Here is a 21,905-nt window from a genome sequence, read left to right on the forward strand (position 1 = left end):
CCTACAAGTTTCAAAGACGACAATTTCCCCTTGCAGTATGTTTCACGATGACGATAAACAAAAGCCAAGGTCAATCGTTATCAAGGGTAGGTTTGTACTTAAAAGAACCCGTGTTCTCACATAAAAAACTATATGTCGCCTTGTCAAGAATTACAAGCAGGTGTGGGCTAAAGATTCTGATTCTTGATAAATAAGGTAATCTGACCAATACAACAACAAATGTTGTGTACAATGAAATTTTTTCTTATTTATAAAATACTTGTGTAATGTTTTTTTTTGTAATCCTTGTAATTTTAGTGTAATTTGTAATTGTATTAACAATATATGACAACTGTATTATTGATTGTATTTTGCTTAATGTTTAAATATTAACATTTTCATTAATTGCCCGTGTATTACACGGGTCTCAAACTAGTTACACAATAACTTGAAACGTAAAACACAATGGTGAGTACATATAACACAATGACTTGAAACGTAAAACACAATGAAAACAACATATTGCATAAGGACTTAAACGTAATATACAATGAACGTAATACTAATTTTCTCAAATTAAGTGAATGTCATATGTCAATCCAAATAAAAGACAATGAACGTATTACACAACGACTAAAACATAATGACGAACAAAAAGACACAATGACGTAATCTTTGTTTTAATTTTTGTCTTTAATATGAAAAACACAATGATCAAAATCTATAATACAACGAGTATGAAAACTCAATTAAAAGTCACAATGAACAACGAAAAACACAATTAAAAACCCATTAATTTTTTTTATTTTTATATAACAATATGATACTCATATTAAAGATAAAAAAACACTTGTTATTATGGTGAATTGTTTTAAAAAAATGTCGCATGAAAAAGTTATGGACGTTTTAAAGTGATCGAGGAATTGACATGTATTGCATGTGGAGAGAGAAAGTCAACAAATGTGGATTATTATCTTCATACCCTTCCCATCCATTTTTATTTATTAATTAATATTAACCATTCAAATCTATGATCAATGGATTAGATTCTTTCTCACCCTTCTCATTTTTTGTTGTCCTTTATATTTTAATTTTACCTTTATATTTTAACCCACCCACTCTTTCATTTTCTATTTCTTTGTTTCTTTCTTGTTATTCCATTTCTTTAAAGATATTACGGGTGTATAGAGAATTATGAGGAGAAATATGAGAAAGTGTTATGTTAAAATGTATAGAGTTTTTACATTTTTTTTCCTTTTGAGATTTATAAGGGTTATACAAAGATTAATGAAGAAAAAGAACATTAAATGAAGAACCCGATGTACTAGGGGTGGGTTGGAAATTCGAGCTAAGGCTACTAGAATGGAACCCGATCAACGCTTGTATCACCCTAATGGCGTTATGTAACAAATGGGCACAAATTAGTTAAGAAGTTATTTAAGCATGAGACGCTCAAGGTCTAGAAAGCTAAGGTGCATGATATTTATAAAATTATTACAGTTAACATTATCATTGTGTAAAATGCCTACTACATATTATGTTGAGGACCAGTACAATATAGTGGGGTTCATAACGTGTGCTTAGCATTAGGGATTATGAATTATGACCATATATATATAAAATGTTGTAAAAGTCACTAGACGGACTCTAGACAATCGATTGGAGAGTTGGGAGTACTCGGTATGTTTGGTAGGAAGTTTTTAGAAGCTTTTAGTTTCAAACTTTTAAGATAAAAGCATAAAGCTCATACTCAATAAAAATATTTGTTTGGTTAAAACTTTTAAGTTATGAGACAAAAGCTTCATATTTAACAGTTACTAGTACTAGCATTTGAGAAAAAAGTTACAAGCTTTTATATTTAAATTTATAAGTTTGGTACTTAAACTTCTGTCAACTTTTATTAATTTATATAATAGTTATAGATTTAACCCTTATTCAAAACTAATTACCCCACGGCTTTTTAAGAGACCCTAGTTTTTTCACACATTAATATTTTTTTTAAATTACATCGTAAAAATGGGCATTTTATTCTCTTTAATTTGAGTATGATATTGTTATACTTCTTTAACTTTAAAAAAACTAACATACTACGTGATTACCGGTTAGGATTGGCAATAAGTCGAGTCAGGTGAGCTCGGGTCATGTGTAAGACCAAATTAGGGTCGGAACGAGTCGATACAAAAAGGATTAATTTAGTTCGGTTCGTGTTTGTACGGTTTTGAGTCGAAAGGGGTTAGGTTAGAACATGTTTCATATTAGAACAGTGTCAGGTCGGAAATTGATTCTAATCAACACAGGTTGGTTTAAAAAATTATCTATTTGAAATTACTGTATAATTTAGCTTTGCTTATTGATTTTCGCCACCGGTTACACGCTTACTACATTTGCACGAATTACACGTCTACATTCGAGTTATGTGTGCACTGTCATCATGTGAATCATGTACCGACACTGATTATGTGGTTGATGTCAGGTTGTGTGTCCATTTTTCCGCACCGCACGGGGCACCTAGCTAGTTTTAGTAAAAGGCAAACACCTACAAAAATCAAAAAAGCTACAGCTACAGCCACTAGTCATCAGCTTTTAGCTAACAACCACTTGCTACTTTTGACAAACATACCCAAAATCCATCAACCAAATGGGCCCCGAACACACAAATTTGTGTCGACCTGAAAATGAACCCATTTATCAAAAAAATATATTTTTATTAAAAGAAAATTGAAATAGGTAGAACAAATTGATAAATGGAAAAAAAACAAAACAAAAATGGACCCTCTAGAAGGATTTCGCGGGTCTTCATCATAACTCTTCCACGGTGCCTACCATGTCACTCTATGGGCGCAAAAGGGCCCTGAATTGGGATATTCTAAGAAACTGATAACCGATTTTAAAAAGATGCCATAAGGGTTCATTTTGATTCATCCAAACTTGAACCCTTAACAACCCTCACATAAGCCTGAGTCTCTTCACGAGTGTTGCTTCGTTTTTAAGTAGCCTGGCCCTCATGTCTAGAATTGCATGATAGTTCTGGCCGAGCTTTATCTAGTGGTTAAGCTTATATGAGGTAACAGTTATAAGTTTTGATGCAAAAGTCTATATCTAATTTAAGACCTAAGACACGGATATAGGCAAACCTTAATAAAAAGTTTAAACTATCTGAAGAGGTATGTACCCGCCTTAACATCGAGCGGGGCGGGTCAACCCACAAGATATAGACAAGAGGCTTGAAATCAAGATATCATGAAGGCACAAAGCCAAAACCTATGCGCATGGCGCATATCACATATGCTCACGCATATCACATATGCTCACGCATCACATATGCTCACGCGTATCACATGCTCACGCACCATATATGCTCACGCATATCACATCTGCGCGTGGCGCATCTGCGCGTGGCGCATATCACATGCTCACGCATCATATATGCTCACGCATATCACATCTGCGCGTGGCGCATCTGCGCGTGGCGCATATTACATATGCTTGCGCATATCACATCTGCGCATGAAACATCTGCGCGTGAGAATAAAGAGAAGACCTCGCGCATCCTCAGGATAGGCGCATATCACACATGCACATAATCAACCTCGTCCTTATCCAAATCAGGATAAGGACAACCTTGATTGTGCTCGTCAGACAACCTTCCAGAAGGTATCCTTTAAGGAATAAGAATATGCTGATGTTGACAGCTGCCAATGAAAGGTGGACAACTCAGCAAAACCCATGTGCTACCACGTGATTGCACATGGGTCAGGTGAAATACCTGGGTCAGAGAATAATCAATGAAAGAGCACCAGGTGTCCTAAGGACACGTGGCGCAAAGCAATAGGAGAAGGCCAAAAAGGCCCTAATGGGATCTGAGCCCAATCAGTGGAAACCCTAACACTATAAATACCACACCACCTCCACAAGGGGAGGTAAGCAAGAAAATACATTCCAATTCCTTACTCACTCTCAGATTATTATTATCTTCTCCTACAATCTCTTATTCTCACACCGGAGGGTTACCCCAAAAAGGACCCCTCTGTCCCTTTCTGAGGGGTAAGTTCACGGTGCTGCTCGTTTTGTAGGTGGAAGAATTCATACTCCGGAGAACCATCGGTGAAATAGCATACTCATACCCGAGGAAAGTTGATCGTCTACTAGTGAGCCGATCCACGTTTCTTCATTGGTTCCATCACTTGTTACAACGGCAACAAAATCACCATCTCATCAGTTCTCTCTGAAAAACTTCACCATGGTTTCTGGTGTTCGAAACAACGATCAAGTTCTGGAGGATATTGAGCTTGAGGATGTTAATGAGGGACAGCAGTTTCTGAGGGTGCCGCGTGATTCTGCGCGCACCACCAGTAACCATCCCTTCATCACAACTCCTCATAGCCAGACTGAAACTCCTCCAGACGATCTCACGTTCCAAAATCTGACTTGCGCGAAACAAAAAGGACCAATGGGTCCAGAAGTTGAAACCAATGACCCTAAAGAATGGCTCATAAACGTACAACGACGTTTAATGGACAAATACAATGAGCTGGTCAAACACAAAAAGTTAGCCGACTTAACACAAAGGCTCGCGTTTGATAAGCAAACCTTTCAAGGAACAACAAAAAGGGTGCGCGCACCGGAAGATGGTCACTCTGTTCACACTGAACACGCTGATTTTAGTGATGAAGAAGTGCACAGCATGAGGAAGACGCGAGATACTCATGCAGGCGGCTCACAGCTCCGCGCGCACATGAACATAGCGCCTGGAGCCAAAGCCGATATGGATCTGTACACACCGTACAACCCACCAGCGAGAGGGCAAGTAGACGTAACCACACCATACAGGCCAGCCATCTTGGTGAAGCATTCAAAATTCACTGAGCGCATCGCGAAGGCTCCCATTCAGCACAAAACCAAGATGCCAAGTGGTTTGGGCAAGTACGACGGCACAACTGATCCAGACGATTTCCTACAAGGTTTTTACAACACTGGAAACCTAGAAAGCTGGACGATGCCAACATGGTGTCACATGTTTGCTCGCTGCCTCACGGGCGCAGCGCGTGTCTGGTTCGAAAGCTTGCCGACTGGACAAATCGATGGGTTCGAAGAGCTATTGGAGAAGTTCCAGGCTCACTTCGTACAGCAGCGCAGACACACGCGCGACCCCGATGACATCATGTACTGCGTGCGCAGGAATGATGAAACCATTGAAGACTACATAACCCGTTTCAATCAGGAATCTCTTGCAATTGGAGGTATCACTGAACAACTCTTGCGCGTGGCCTTTATACAAGGTGCGCGCAGTGATCAACTCCGCAGAACTCTCGTGAGCAGAGATGGCATGCCAACCACTTGGGCCAAGCTAATGGAAGCATCGCGAGTCTTCGCGCGAAATGAAAAACAAATTGCCCAAGATAGAGCAAGAGATAGAGGGCATCAAACAGAAGCACCGCGCAACAATGAAAGGAGGGGCAAAAAGAACTCCGTATGGTCCAGGTTGCAACGAACCAGTTTTTCTCCCGCAGAAAAGCAGGCGCAACCAAGCTCACCCCAGCCCCAAAAAGACATTCGTAATCGCGGAGAAAGTGACAAGAGGGAAGGCGGCAGAGAGCCTAACAGACCTCTACCAAGAATATGGACTCCCCTCACTAAAATGCCTTCACAAGTGTTAAGCACAGAGAATGTCCAGTTTAAAAGCCCCAAGCCATTACTCCACAAGGGACCATCAAACAGTGGCAAGTATTGTGAGTTTCACAAGTCCACAGGGCACAACACCGATGCATGCCACCATTTGAAGGATGCGATTGAAAGAGATGTGAAATCAGGCAAGTTGGCTCACCTGGTGAAAAACCCAAGACCAGAGAATGAACAACCAGATGGAGCCTCAGCCAGCAAAAAGTTCAAAAGAATCTGTGTAGCCGAGGGAGGAAGGCAAGGGCAAAGATCGAGAAAGAGAAGCACGCAAGTCCAAGGAGATTGGCGCGAGCAACAAGTAATCTTCCCAAGAATCAGGGGAGGCCCGTCTATCAGCAGTCCTCTAGTCATCACTACACACATTGCTCATTATGAAGTGTCAAAAGTCCTGGTGGACACTGGCAGTGAATCAGACATCATGTATGAGCAATGTTTCAGGAAGTTGGATCCAGCAGACCAAGCAAGGCTCGAAATTGTGAATGCACCAATCTCGGGTGTTTCAAATGAAATCATTCACCCCCTAGGTCAGATACAATTTGAACTAACTATGGGGGATGAGAAACACAAGCGAGCCGAAATTGTCAACTTCTTGGTCTTGCCCACCACTTCATGCCACAATATGCTCTTGGGTAGAGGAACGATTGCTCAATTCAAAGCCATACCGTCACCAGCGCACGGCGCGCTGGGGTTCCCAACACCAACAGGTGTAACATTTGTATACCGAGATCATTTGTGCGCGGTGACAAGTATACCGAGGGAAGGGAGAATGAAACTTCCAATGGCAAACAACGCGCCAGAGGAATGGATTCTCAACCCAAAATTCCCAGAGCAAACAATCACAATTGGAGCTACGATATCAGACGACACAAGGTTGAGAATGAAAAGATTGCTCACAACGTATATGTCGGTCTTCGCGTGGCAACATTCTGATATGACTGGGGTTCCACGAGACATGGCGCAACATTCTCTCAACACCTTCAAGTCTGTAGAGCCAATTGCTCAAAAGAAGAGAGTCATGGGGGATGAGAAGGCAAAGGCCATGAATGAGCAAGTAGAAGATCTACTGCGCGCAAATATCATCCTCCCAATACGATACCAAACATGGGTAGCCAATCCTGTGATGGTAAAGAAGAGCAACGGGTCATGGAGGATGTGCATTGATTTCAAGGACCTCAACAAAGCATGTCCAAAAGATTGTTACCCCCTCCCAAACATTGACGCGAAAGTGGACTCTGTGGCGCCATTTAAGCTCAAATGTTTCCTGGACGCCTACAAGGGCTATCACCAAATTCAAATGGCACCACAAGACGAGGACAAGACTGCCTTCAGAACTGACAAGGGTGTTTTTTGTTACACAAAAATGCCCTTTGGTTTGAAGAATGCAGGAGCCACCTACCAAAGACTCATGGATGCGGTTTTCAACGAGCAAATTGGAAGAAACCTAGAAGTCTACGTGGATGATTTGGTGATTAAAAGCAGGGAGGAAAAACAAATGCTCAAAGACATCGAAGAAACCCTTTGGCGCCTAAAGGAAGTAAACATGAAGTTCAACCCGAGCAAATGCACATTCGGCGTAGAAGAAGGGAAATTTCTAGGTGTAATGGTCACCAAGGATGGTTTCAAGGTGAACCCAGAGAAGGTGGAGGCTATCCTTGACATGCCCTCACCATCCACCATGAAGGAAGTTCAAAAGTTGAATGGTAGATTGGTATCAATTAACAGGTTCCTAGCGAACCATGCAAGCAAATCTACCCCATTTGTTAACACATTGAGAAATTGCCTAAAGAAAAGCCAATTCAAGTGGACGCCTGAGGCCGAGCAAGCTTTCAGTGAGATAAAAGAATGTCTGATAAATCTGCCTGCGCTCACAGCTCCACTTCCTGGCGAAACTCTAACATTGTACCTGTCAGCAGGAGAGCGCGCCATCGGCGCAGTGTTGTTGGTGGATCGCAAGGGAATCCAAACACCAATCTATTATGTGAGTCGGGTGCTGACAGATCCTGAGACGCGCTACTCCATCATGGAAAAGTTAGTTTTGTCACTAACACACGCGTCGCGCAAGCTTCATAGATATTTCAATGGTCATCCTATTGAAGTCCTGACTGGTTACAACATCCAGCAAGTCTTGCGGCGTCCCGCGCTCTCAGGAAGGCTGACAAAATGGGCGCTGGAATTAGGAGAGCACACGATCGCCTATAAGCCCCGTCCAGCAATAAAGGGACAAGTCTTAGCTGATTTCATCTCAGAAATCCCTGAAGGAAAAATTGAAGAGGCTCAGCGCAAGGTAGACCCTCCGCAAGCCAATAATGAAAAAAATGTTTGGAGATTATTCACTGATGGAGCTTCAAACAATGAAGGGTCCGGCGCAGGCCTCAAGCTGGTGGATCCAGAAAGTCATGAGTATACTTACGCAATCAGGTTGGATTTCAAGAGCACCAACAATGAAGCTGAGTATGAAGCCCTGCTGGCTGGTCTGCGCATCGCGCACAAGTTCGGAGTTAAAAAGCTAGAGGCCCATGTTGATTCATACTTGGTAGCAGCACAGGTCAATGGCCTTTATGATGCCAAGGAGAACACCATGCCTCTGTATCTAGAGCAGGCGAGAAAACTCATCGAGCAATTTGACTTCTTCAGAATCATACATATTCCACGCAGTGAAAACAAGTCTGCCGACGCGCTGAGTAAGATGGCATCAACCAGCTTCGATCACTTTGGCAAAGATGTCAGGGTGGAAGTAATGAGCAACCCGTCGGTGGGAGCGAAGTCTGTCCTTGTAATTCATACAACACCTTCATCATGGATAACTCCATTAATGGAATTCTTGAAGGAGGGAAAGATACCGGACGATCGCGCACAGGCGAGGAAGATAAGACACAAGTCACAGAACACGAACTGCTTGATGGTACGTTATATCGACGCTCTTATCTTGGACCGCTCATGAAATGCCTAGATGCTGAGGAAGCAAGCTATGTGATCAGAGAGATACACGAAGGAATCTGTGGAATACATGCTGGCCCGCGCATGGTGGTTGCCAAGGCAATGAGCGCAGGTTACTATTGGCCAGGCATGTACTTGGACGCGTTAAAAGAGATCCAAAAATGCAAAGCGTGTCAGAGCTATGCGCCAAACACCATGCGGCCAAAGAACAACTTGATTCCGGTGACCTCCGCATGGCCTTTCCACAAATGGGCAATCGATATTATGGGTCCCCTACCGCAAGCGCAAGGGCGAGTAAAATATTTGGTAGTGGCAGTAGACTATTTCACAAAATGGGTTGAAGCCAAGCCACTAGCAAAAATCACAGCCGAGGCGATGAAGCAATTTATTTGGAGCCACATCATATGCCGTTTTGGCCTGCCCATGGAAATTGTGAGCGACAATGGCAAACAATTCACCGACAGGAAGATATCCAGTTGGCTCAAGGAATTGCGCATCAACCAAATCTTCACTTCAGTATACCACCCTCAGGGGAATGGCCAAGTGGAGCGCGCGAACCAAAGCTTGCTGAATGGGCTGAAGAAAAGGTTGGAGGGAGAATCCCATTCATGGGTCGAGGAGCTACCTAATGTCCTGTGGGCGCACAGGACATTAAGCAAAACCAGCAATGGCGAATCCCCGTTCAGCCTAACCTATGGAACGGAGGCTATGATTCCAGCAGAAATTGGATGCCCATCCCATAGAGTGCTCATGATGAGTAAGATTGATAACGAGCGCGAAAGGAGGTTGGATCTCAACTTACTTGAAGGGCGCAGAGAGGCGGCTATCATCAGTGAAGCCAAATACAAGAAAAAACTAGAAAAATATTACAATCAACGCGTGAAAGAATGCCACTTCAAGAAGAACGATTTTGTTCTTCGGAACAATGAAGCTAGCCGCGCAATACCTCCGGGAAAAATGTCCCCCAACTGGGAGGGACCTTATCAAGTCTCGGAAGAATTGGGAAAAGGCGCATACACTTTAAAAGATTTGAATGGAAAAAAGATCCCGCGCGCATGGAACGCAGCACAGCTTAGAAAATGTTTCATGTAAAAATTGTCAAGTTTGTAATCAAGGCTTTTTAAGCCATTATGAATAATGATAAGCGCTATTTTCTCTTAATGTGTGTTCTATTACCTTTTGCATACATGTTTCACACTTCCCTTTATTAATTTTGAGCAATATGACAACATTGTATTGACATCAAAACTAAAAATAAAACGAAGAAAAACATACATGCGCGAGCTTCAAGCTCAAACGCGTTAACGAGTTTTAACTCTAAAACGTTAGGGCCTTAGCCCAATAATACGAGCCTTAGCTCAGGGCCTTAGCCCAATAATACGAGCCTTAGCTCAAATCACTCACAACATCCATCCTACATGCTGCGCAGCTAGACCATAAAAATACCTAAGCACAACTAAGGCAAAGCACATGCCAAAACATAGTTGTTAAGGTCTCAGGTCGAGATCGCGCATGGAATTGTAATGGATATCAGAGTAACACATACTGACACGTAAAGGCTAAAAAAACTCACAATTCCCTATAATAAATGCGCGATAACGTCGCGCAAAAGAGGAATAATGAAACGCCAAGGCACGTGTCAGCATAGTCAGGATATTGCAAAATCACTTAAAATATGACAAGGATTAAGTAAAATAATTTCCTTACAACCTTGTTCAAATTTCAACGTGCAAGCATATCTTATATTCAACAAGCAAACATGCAATATAAAGAGATGAATGGGGAATGCGCAAGATGCGAATAAGGGAAAAACAAAATTTCATTCCAAAACATAGAAATTTACAAATTTACAAAATGATGAGATACAAACTACAAATAAAAAAAAAACATGAAGGGCTTCTCAAGTCTCTATATCAACGTCAGCCTCTTCATCGCCCTCATCATTACCTCCCTCAGCATCTGGCGCAGCCCGCTCCTCGTCATCTCCAAACTTGCCATAGTCAAGCTGTTCGTCTTGAATGGAGTCGTCTTCTATCACAATAGTGTCAGGAGCGGGTCCTTTGGCCACGCCAGAGCCGCTAGCAGAGGCAGCATTGCCCGCACCATCATCGCCGCCACCAGCCCCTTCACACTCGTCAAGTAATTTCTTTAGAGCGCCGAGATCGGGCTGGTCAGCAAGCGAGGCTATCTGCAAATCATAAGGAAAAGTATGAGTACAAAAAGACTAAGAAAATAAGTCAAGGTAAACTCATTAAGGTTAAAATACCTGCTCAAGGATGGGAATGGGAGTATTCAAATACTTCTCCCCCACCTCGGCCATGTCAGCGCAGACAACGTCGAGCTGATAAGGGTAGTCGGATGGGTTCTTCTTCAGCATGCTATATTCACAGCCATCCTTAAACCCTTCAGCTCGACCCACCAAGCGCGAGGCAGCGTTGCAATCCATCACAAGGGTCTGAAACTCGTCTGAGTATTTCATTGCATAAGCGCAACGAGTCATACCCTGTGAGACTAGCCATTGGCGATCCTGCGCGAGGGAAGAAACAGACGTCTCAAGAGCAGGAATCTGAGAGTTTAACAACTCAACAGTTTCCTTGGTCTGTTTTAGCTCTTCTCTGTCGGACGCTGCTGCCGCCAAGGCCTCATTCCTTTCCGCTCGCGCAGCATCGAGCTCTTCTTGGCCAGACGCTGCCGTCGCCAGGGCTTCATCCTTCTCTGCCCGCGCGGCCTCAAGCTCCTTCTTCAGGCGCGCAACCTCACTCTCTAATAAAGATTTGTCAGTGATAGCCTGCACAAGAGTTTGATCACGCGCCTCTTCATCTAGCTCCATATCGCGCACTCGCCGCGCGTACTTGGCCGCATCCGCCTCTGCTGCCTGCAGCTTCTCCCGCGCAGCCTGCAGCTCATGCCCGCGCTTTACGAAGGCAGCGTTAGCACTTGCTCGGTTCCCGCTGAGTTTTGCTTGGAGTTTCTCAGCTCTCTCTCGAGCGTCAGAAAGATTCCAAGCAGATACCTTAGCCTCTTGCTTGGCCTCCGCAAGAGCATCACGCACCTTTACATAATCATAGCGAAGCTCTTGGGAGGCAGCAAAGAACGCAGACCCAGCAAAAAGATGGTCATTGAGCAAGTCCACGCGAGCGCGGTCCTCCTGAAACCTCCTTTCAGCTGGAGGCACAGAGTGAGCCCAGAAGTCTTCACACACACCCATGGACTGAAATGAGCTATCCTCAGTAATATTCCATCTCGGGCGGTATATGTGATCGGCTTCCTGCAAACACAAAGCAACGTTCTAGTCATCTAAACACTAATATGGAAGTCCGCGCAGCGGAGCAAAACGAACTTATACCTGCGGAGAGCAAGCAGAAAAGTCAGCGCCAGCCCCACGAGAAGGCCGCGCCACGAAATCTCGTGGCGCTACAGGGCTTGCGCGGCCACCATCGGAGTCTTCAAAATTGACCTCCTCATCATCCTCTGTAACAGGTCTTTTCTCCTGCGACTTGGAAAAATCAAAACCAGTCTCGCGAGGAGGGCTGCGCGCAGGAGGAGGTGAGGGAGGTCTCGACGCCGCTAGATCAGCGCGTAAAACAGTCTCCTGCTCCTTAGTAATCCCAATAAGGGGAGATTCAGTGCTTGCAGGAGCAGGAGCAGAACCAACGGCGCGGGCGCCGGCGCCAGCAGTGCCGCCAGCAGCTTGTGTGCCAGCTATAATTCCTATGAAAAAACCAACAAAGAGAAATGATTCATGACTTGATCTAAAAGAAAAAAGTCAGAAAATAAAAGCGCAATATATACCTTGGCGCACCGCCGTTCGCGAGTTAAACATCGCCATGAAGTCCATTTTCCCCCTTTTCGAGGGTAAAACAGGGGACTTCAAAGCAACCTTCGGCGCAGCCTCGGTACCTTGTTGCGCCTGAGGTTGATCCACCAAGGTCGCCGGCTCTACAAACATTTGAGTGAGCAAAGATTCATTAATAACTCTATCGGAATCACGCTCATAAAACCATAAAGTATAAACAAAGTATACCTGTTGGAGAAGAGGAAACAGCAGGCGCAGCGCCGCTTCCCTTTTCCGCGGCGCGAAGAGAGGAGGTGGCGGCACCATACCTCGTGTGGACAGGAGGACTGCCCACACCTTGAGGCAAAGAAGACAAGGAAAACTTGGAGGTAAACCCCTTGGTTTTCTCAAGTCCCTTCGCTTGAGTAGGAGGATCCTGAGCAACAGGGGCATCATTTTTCTTCTGTTTTTTACTGGCCCCTGCGCCAGTTTTCCCTTTAGCTTTACGCTTGAGTTGTGGCACCTCAGCTTCCTCCTCCACCTCTTCTTCCGCGAGCTCCAGCTCATAGTTCTCGAGCGCATCTACAATACGTGCAACAGAAATGTTAACCAAATTTGGTATTCTAAAGGCATAAGCATAAGTACAAAGGCCTACCAGGCGCATCGCTGTCAAAGCAAAATCCCAAATCAACAGGGATGAACATATCATCGAAGCGATCGGGGAAACCAACTTCCCCAGCGCCCAGCGCGACAGAGCCACCCTCCATATGCTCATCATAGGCGGCGTGGACGTACTCCTTGCTTACTGCATAAAACAAGACAAATGATATCAGCAAAACGAATTATATTCGCGCAGAAATAATGCAATGAGCTAATAACTCACATAAGCCATCAACTTGGATAACAGGCTCAGTCGCGCTGTCGGTCCACCTCCTGCTCATACCAACCCCCACCAGCGCCTCCTCGCAAATATTCTTGGCGGGGGATGGTTCAGCAGTCAACTTATTAACCCATGCGCCAGTTGGGTTTTTAAGAACATTCTCATCCGCGGGCGCAGAAGTGATCGCGCGCATGGTCATGCGGATGGGAACCACACCAGCCTTAATATAAAAAAATTTCTCAGACCAGTCATGAAGGCTTTTGAAGGAAACAGTGCAGCACTTGACCTTCTGACTGCGAGGAATGAACGAGAACCAAGAATCTTGGATTTTTGGCTTATAAAAATATTGAAAGCGCCGAGGGGTGGGCTCCTCGCGCTGAGCTTTGCACATGAACTCAAAATGAGTCATGCGCACAAGTCCAAAAGGATGGACTTGGGATATGTGAATCCCATGAAATTGAAGCAGCGCACCCATAAACCTTGTCATCGGGAGACGAAGGTTGCAGTGAGTGAAAAAATGGCAGTATAAGGAGATATAGCCGGTGGGCGGATCTGCCGCCGTTTGCCCGGCCGCCGGGAGCAGACAGCCGTACTCAGGGAGAAAACCCTGAGAGGCAATGAGACTGTCGAAATCAGACTATCTCAATTTGCAGGGAATCTCATCCCACCTCTTCACTGTCTTGCCCTTCCCCACCTCCTCCGACGAGGCCTCGGCATCCCGTTTTCCCTTGCCGGTCTTCTTCAAAGTGGACATGACTAATGATTTTACACGGCGTTTGCTGGGGGAGATTGTGGTGTCTGGGTTATCAGACATACAACTGTGAATCAAACAGAGGTTACTTCAAGAACGGAAATCTGGAAGCAAAAGACAGGCCCTTAATCGGAATAAAAATGGAAGGAAAGAAAAAGCTCTGAAATAACAATGAAGATGAAGAATAATAACTCAAAAGGCTTGCTTTTATAGGCCCAGGAGAGAGAGAAACAGGTACTGATCAGAGTTCACGCGCCCCCACTCGCAGGTGCAGGCCAACGCGAGCGCGACACGTGTTCCTGACACTGTGTGAGGGGACATGAAAGGGAACGAAACAGGTACTGATCAGAGTTCACGCGCCCCCACTCGCAGGTGCAGGCCAACACGAGCGCGACACGTGTTCCTGACACTGTGTGAGGGGACATGAAAGACAACTGTAGCACCTCGAGCACACGAAAAGTCTGACACATGTCTCCATCTCTGACGCATGTCAGCACCAACCAACCACGTACATGGACGAATCATTTCAACCAAAAGGATAGAATTTCGCGCAACGATGAGAAATAAAAAAGGAAAAGACAAACCCTATTAAAAGAGAACTATTAAGTCTAATATCTATCTTACCTCGCTCGCGAGACAAGACACACATTAGACTGGGGGGGCTTGAAGAGGTATGTACCCGCCTTAACATCGAGCAGGGCGGGTCAACCCACAAGATATAGACAAGAGGCTTGAAATCAAGATATCATGAAGGCACAAAGCCAAAACCTATGCGCATGGCGCATATCACATATGCTCACGCATCACATATGCTCACGCATATCACATATGCTCACGCATCACATATGCTCACGCGTATCACATGCTCACGCACCATATATGCTCACGCATATCACATCTGCGCCTGGCGCATCTGCGCGTGGCGCATATCACATGCTCACGCATCATATATGCTCACGCATATCACATCTGCGCGTGGCGCATCTGCGCGTGGCGCATATTACATATGCTTGCGCATATCACATCTGCGCATGAAACATCTGCGCGTGAGAATAAAGAGAAGACCTCGCGCATCCTCAGGATAGGCGCATATCACACATGCACATAATCAACCTCGTCCTTATCCAAATCAGGATAAGGACAACCTTGATTGTGCTCGTCAGACAACCTTCCAGAAGGTATCCTTTAAGGAATAAGAATATGCTGATGTTGACAGCTGCCAATGAAAGGTGGACAACTCAGCAAAACCCATGTGCTACCACGTGATTGCACATGGGTCAGGTGAAATACCTGGGTCAGAGAATAATCAATGAAAAAGCACCAGGTGTCCTAAGGACACGTGGCGCAAAGCAATAGGAGAAGGCCAAAAAGGCCCTAATGGGATCTGAGCCCAATCAGTGGAAACCCTAACACTATAAATACCACACCACCTCCACAAGGGGAGGTAAGCAAGAAAATACATTCCAATTCCTTACTCACTCTCAGATTATTGTTATATTCTCCTACAATCTCTTATTCTCACACCGGAGGGTTACCCCAAAGAGGACCCCTCTGTCCCTTTCTGAGGGGTAAGTTCACGGTGCTGCTCGTTTTGTAGGTGGAAGAATTCATACTCCGGAGAACCATCGGTGAAATAGCATACTCATACCCGAGGAAAGTTGATCGTCTACTAGTGAGCCGATCCACGTTTCTTCACTATCTAAAGCTAGTTTTGATGGAAAACTTTTGACAAGTGACGTTTCTTTGTAATGACGAATCGTATTTTAATAAAGATAAGAATAACGAAGAAAAGGATTGAAAATCTAACTGCCATAATAGCCTATTAGAAAACAACCCATTTTAACCCGAATCCAACTTGACCCAATATCTACTTGACCCGACACGACCCTTTGGACATGCTTTCTTAAGATATAACACATCACAAATAAATACAATGGCTAATCACAAACTACATAATATGGTGTAGTTAAAAAAGACAAGCTACATACATATGGTGCTCAAAATAACAAAAAGTGAGTTACATTTTTAGGTTCAAAAGGTTGTATCTTTGTCAATCTCGTAGAACTCAATGTTCTTGTACTTTTGAGAAATAATCTCTGCTTGAACTTTTCTTGCGGTGTCGGTAGCACAACCGACCAGAATCAAAACCGATGTACCCGCAAATCCCCTGAAAGCCGTCAAGTGTGTCGTTTGTTCCACAACTGCTGGCCCCGCTGCAAGAATGGCCAAAAACACCGACCCTAAAACCGATATCCTACTCAAAACCTGTATCCCCAAAAGCATTATAAAGAAAAATATTAGCTTCTTGAAAACTTGTAGTTGACAAGAAACATGTTCGACCAAATGACCATGGGACCAGGCATTAACGTTCGGATGAAAGCAGCGGTGCTTTTTCCAGGTCAGACCAGGGGAATAGAGGCGCCTTGGCGCTTCAACTGTTCGCTAACATCATCAGGGTCAAGTTGTAGAAAAGTGTAGTAATAGTTAAAGAAACCTATTAATAAAATGTTGGTTGGGAGATAAAAAGCACCTAGAAATATTACAAATTATAGTTGGTTAGATAAACACAGGCGGTGGTCTAAATGTGATTTATATAAGGTTTTCCTTGGTATTGATATTATTCTTACCGCCGGGGTTCAAGCTGACCGCAGCGTTCTTTAGCACGTTTAAACCAGTAAACCGTGCCAGAGTGGCTGGAAAAGCTAATGATGACGTGGAAAATATAATTGGCATCACTCCCGAGCTGTTAACCTGACAAAATCGTGCTAAAAGTATTAGTAAACAATTAGTCAGAAAGACAAAAATTTAATGTTATTTCAGAAAATAACTATTTGTGTAGTTATCATATTTTAACCCGAACATGACACATTTAACTTTTTCTTAGACAAGCCAAAGAGTTGTAATCAGGTTGCAAATATGTTAAACGGGTTGGAGAGTCGTAATAAATAGTTTGAGCGAGTCGTAACGTAATTGGGTTGACGGGTCAACCTGTTTAATTAAATGAGTTGATGGAATGCTCTGTTTAATTAAACAGGTTAAACAAGTCAACCCAAACACGAACTGTTTAATCAAACGTGCTAATTAAATAGATCAACCTAAACACAACCAGTTTAATAAAACAAATGAGACAGGTCAACCCAAACACGACCCATTTAATTAAACGAGTTAAACAGGTCAACCCAACACGACCAGTTTATTACAGGTTAAACAGGTCAACCCAAATACAGCTGGCTCATTAAACGGGCTAAAAATGACAACCCAGAAACTAAAACATTTTGTGTTGTGTCGGGTATTACAATCTTTTAACCTGAAATCACAACCCATTTAACCTTTTCTAGATGAGTCAAATAGGTTGTAATCTAGTTGTAAAGGTTGGAGGGTTGTAACAAATAGGGTGAATGGGTCATAAACGGGTGGACGTGTCGTCCTGCTTTATTAAATGGGATGAGGGGCCTATCTGTTTAATTGAACGAGTTAAACAAGTCAACCCGAACACAACCCGTTTAATTAAACAAGTTAAACAGGTCAATCAAACACGAACCATTTAATTAAAAAGTTAAACAAGTCAAGGCACACCCATTTAACCTTTTCCAGATGAGTCAAATGGTTGCAACTGTGCAAAATGGGTTGGAGAGTTGTAATAAATAGGTTAAGCGGGTAGTAAATGGGTTGACGAGTCAATCCAAACATAGCCCATTTAATTAAAAAGTCCACCCGAACATGGCCCGTTTAATTCAACGACGAGTTAAACACAACTGACCCTTTTAGTTAAACAGATTATACAAACCAACATGCCTCGTTTATTTAAACGGGTTAAACAAGACAACCGAACATGGCCCATTTAAGTAAACGAGCTAAACAGGTCCACCCAAACATTATCCGTTGGTTAACCAGGTCAACTTTTAACACGACCCCTTTAATTAAGCGGATTAAACAGGTCAACCTGTTTGTTTAAACATGTTAAACAAGTCAACCCGCACACGACCTGTTTATTAAACGAGTTGGATAATAGATATGACAACCGAAAACCTAATTATTTCGGTGTTGTCACAAACTGCCGCTACTAGAAAATATACAATAATAGTTAATGCAAACCTTAAAGGGCAAATAAGCAGATTTCTGAAGCCCCCCTGTTCGACTACTGTATCTTGAAGCATAATTAATAGGAATTTTTCTTTCGGCTTCCTGTAAACATATTATTAAATAAAGGGTAAACATATAATTTTACAACACTTACCAAAGGGTAAATAGGTAATTTTACCTGAACATACACAATGCTAAGAACCAGCAGGAAGAATGAGAATATGATGGCGGCTAAGCCCAAATAGTTACCTTCTTGAAACGCCTCAGCAACCGTTCTACCAAAAGATGCAGGCAAATATGAAATAATGCTTGTAAAAATAAGAAGCGAGGTACCGTTTCCGAGTTTTAAATCTGTAATTCTTTCCCCAATAAACGTTGTGAAAACAGATCCAAGCGTTAATAAAATAACAGAAGACAACACCCATTGAGTGCTGAAATCATCCACATATGGACGGAGAAATAGTGCTTGACCAATTGCCTGCTCATCAGTTAAAAAAACATATGTTAAAATAGATTAATAATTTGTAATGTAAAAAAGATTGTGTTGTTAAGACTTGCTCAATAATAAAGTAACCAACTTCTGGCCTGTAACAAACTTGAACGTTCAGTGAACTGTTCAGCAGGAAGTTCGTTTATGCTCGTTTATTGAATAAATGAACGAACACGAACAATGTTTGTTTATTTTGTTAAACGAACGAACATAAACACATATCTCGTTCATTCGTTTAAATTTGTTTGTGTTTGTTTGCTTAAGTTCGTTGGTTTGCGTTTGTTTATATATTTTGGTCTATTACAAAAATTAAAAATATCAGCCTTACAGTGTAGTCTGATTTTATTAACTTTTTAGGCCCAACAAATTGACGTTCACGTTTACTATTAGTTAGTTTTCACTCGTTTATGTCCGTTCATCTACACTAAGTTATGCTTGTTCATTTACGTTCGTGAACGTTCGTTTATACTATTAACGAAGCATCATGAATGAAAATGGACACCTTCGTCATCTTAATGATCAAACACGGACAAGAAAACCCCGCTCTTTTAAATGTTCATGTTCAATTGTTTGTTCGGTTAAAGTTAAACGAACAGACATGAACATGCTTGTTCGGTTCATTGACAAGCCCGGCCATCTTTCATCAAATTTCTAAATCAGGCCACTTTTTTTTAAGTAAAGTAAGTCTGTATAAAGTAATAAAACGGTGTAAAAATAATGTTTTTTTACCTGCACAACTGCAAAGCCAACAGAAGCATATCGAGTATATTGAAGAATTTTCTTTCGGCCCGCTTCACCTTCTCTCTTTTGAAGTTCTTGTAGCTTTGGATAAATTTGTGTAAGAAGTTGAAACACGATTGAAGCGTTAATGAAGGGGACTATACCAAGTGAGCATATCCCTAACCGACCGATTCCTCCACCCGAAAATGTATCCAAAGTAGACAAAATACTATTTTGATCCAAATTTCCAATAAATGCATCTCTATTCACCCCACCGAGCGGTATGTATATTCCGAGTCTAGACAAAGCCAAGTACCCTAAAAGTTTGAGAAACTTTCCCGGTAACGGGCCTTTGAAAAAGTCACCAAAATCAATCGACGTGTCTTCAATAGAAGCTGTTAAAAAACACGAGATGGAAATTATCAGGTTTTGGGTTAGCATATGTAGCCCTTAATAAAAAGGTAGTGTTCGAGTTGAACTGTATAACTTTTTTGGTTAAGTAGGTCGACCAATCAACCTGTTTGGTTAAATGAGTCGACCCATTTTTATGACCATCTAACCTATTTTGTTGTAACCAACCAAGAATTGTCAACGTTTCTACAACTTGATTCTTACCCGTCAACCTGCAACCCGTTAGACACATTTATATAAATAGGTTATACATATCGTGTTACGGTTACATTATTTTAAGTATTGGGTTAGTGTTGTGTTTGTTACACGAAGAAAAATATGGGTCAGTTCGGGTTGACCTGTTTAACCCGTTTAGCTAAACAAGTCAACCCACTAACCTTTTTATGAGCCGTTCAACCCAGTTTTCAACAATCTCTTTAACATGTTTACAACTTGATTATTGGCCGTCTGCCCACAACCCTTTTGACACATTTAGATAAACGGGTATGGCTCATGTTGTGTTACACGGTTTTATGTGTGCGAGTTAGAGTTGTTTTTGACACGAATAAATATGGGGTGTGTCCGGGTTATCCTGTTTAACCTGCTTAGTTAAACAAGTCGACTCACTAACAGTGAACTTTAAGTGTGTGCAGATTAGGGTTGATGTTTTTGACATGGATAAAAATATTCGGTTTAAACAATCCAACGTATTAACCCACCAGACATCCATCCTTAAATTGATAGATTAGAATGGAAACCTGCAACTCCCTTAGCCGAGGGATTTTTGTCATTTCGTGTACTTGAAGTGCTCTCAAACAAGCCCAGAAGGTTTTCCCAAAGGGAACTAAGACCGGATAATTTGCCCGAATTGATCAAAGTTAGAGCTCTCACACCTGCAAATGCAATGATACATTCCTTACCTTTAAAGATTATTATTAAATTGGGTATCTAATTCACAAGCATACCCTTATTATGTTTGTATCAATTTTAAAATATATTTCAGAAAACTAATACTTAAAATTTAAAACAGAATTCACAAGTCACAATGAAATTAATGAAAAGATCAAATTCCCGCTTAAATCCAATTGAATAATAATGAATATCTCAAAATGAAGTAGTTATATTACCTGGATGATAAGAGAGTGTTGGGTTTTGTTGATTGAAACGCAGAGACCATGCAATATCTCTTCCGGTTATCAACATTAACATTATTATTATTATTATTATTATTATTATTATTATTATTATTATTATTATTATTATTATTATCCGGAGTTGAGGAGTATTTTATCTATCTGTATCTGTTTTTCATTCATACGGTTGGTTGGTTGATAGCTAGCTGGGGTTGGGTTTACTATTGGAATTTATCTACTAGTCTATTAGCCCGCAAGTTTATTATTATTGTTTTTATTTTTATAATTAACTGTTTCATTTAATTTCATATTCATTCAGATTTATATTTACATCACCTATTTTAATCCATTTATATTTGTTTATGTTTCTTCATTTTTGTTCGTTTGTGTTTATTTATATTTGTTTGTGTTCGTTAATATTTAACAGAGATGAAAAGAAATGTATGGTGAGGTTAGGGTGAAGGCAGAGATGGAGACTTCTACACTTTTAAGATAACCAAACATGTAACAAGACCCATAGCCTGCGAACAAAAAAGGACTTTATTCTCGGTATGTGGTGGCTGGAGAACAAAAAAGGGAGGGGGGGGGGGGGGTTGAGAATTTAGAGCGCTTTCAATTACATATAGTTATAATGATTTGATGGCAGTGAGAGAATGAATAATTGGGGTCGGATTTTTGAAAATACAAACTTTGGTGGTGTTTTAGTAATATGTGATGCTGCATGTATTTGTTAACGACTATTTGGATCATTTACTTTTAGATGTAACATACATGATAGCTAAGTCAAGTATATATCACATTAGTCAAATGTTGCATGACACTTTATTAGACTTTACCAGATAAAAGATGTTTAATTTCAATCGTATCTTCATGTATCACCTTTACATCGTGTGTGATACAAAAGGTAAACTTTCAGCGAATGAACCCAATGCTTACTCTTATTCCCCGTACTATTTGTGTCTGACTATTTAATGCATAAAGTTTGGATTAGTTTGAAAACCATTTTTTAAACACAGTATGATTCTAGCATGATTACACCTTGTAAAAATATAGAGGTATAAAGGCCTAGTAAAGCATATTAGCATCAA

The 21,905-nt window shown here is 42.0% G+C and overlaps 1 protein-coding gene across 1 annotated transcript; it reads right to left on the bottom strand.

Annotated features, from left to right (window-relative positions):
* Window positions 1-16,328: 16,328 nt before the first annotated feature.
* Window positions 16,329-20,893, bottom strand: LOC143559295 (preprotein translocase subunit SCY1, chloroplastic-like). The gene is made up of 7 exons (XM_077047917.1): window positions 20,812-20,893; window positions 20,443-20,577; window positions 19,304-19,689; window positions 18,263-18,562; window positions 18,097-18,186; window positions 16,629-16,752; window positions 16,329-16,531 (listed from the first exon to the last, which is right to left on the bottom strand). Exons 1-7 carry the CDS (start codon window positions 20,891-20,893, stop codon window positions 16,401-16,403), a joined length of 1,248 nt encoding a protein of 415 aa, XP_076904032.1. The 3' UTR covers window positions 16,329-16,400.
* Window positions 20,894-21,905: the final 1,012 nt, after the last annotated feature.

The sequence above is a fragment of the Bidens hawaiensis genome, unplaced genomic scaffold, assembly GCF_021521415.1.
Source record: "Bidens hawaiensis isolate Kalapana, Puna unplaced genomic scaffold, B.hawaiensis_p1.1 tig00019802_1, whole genome shotgun sequence".
NCBI lineage: Eukaryota > Viridiplantae > Streptophyta > Magnoliopsida > Asterales > Asteraceae > Bidens > Bidens hawaiensis.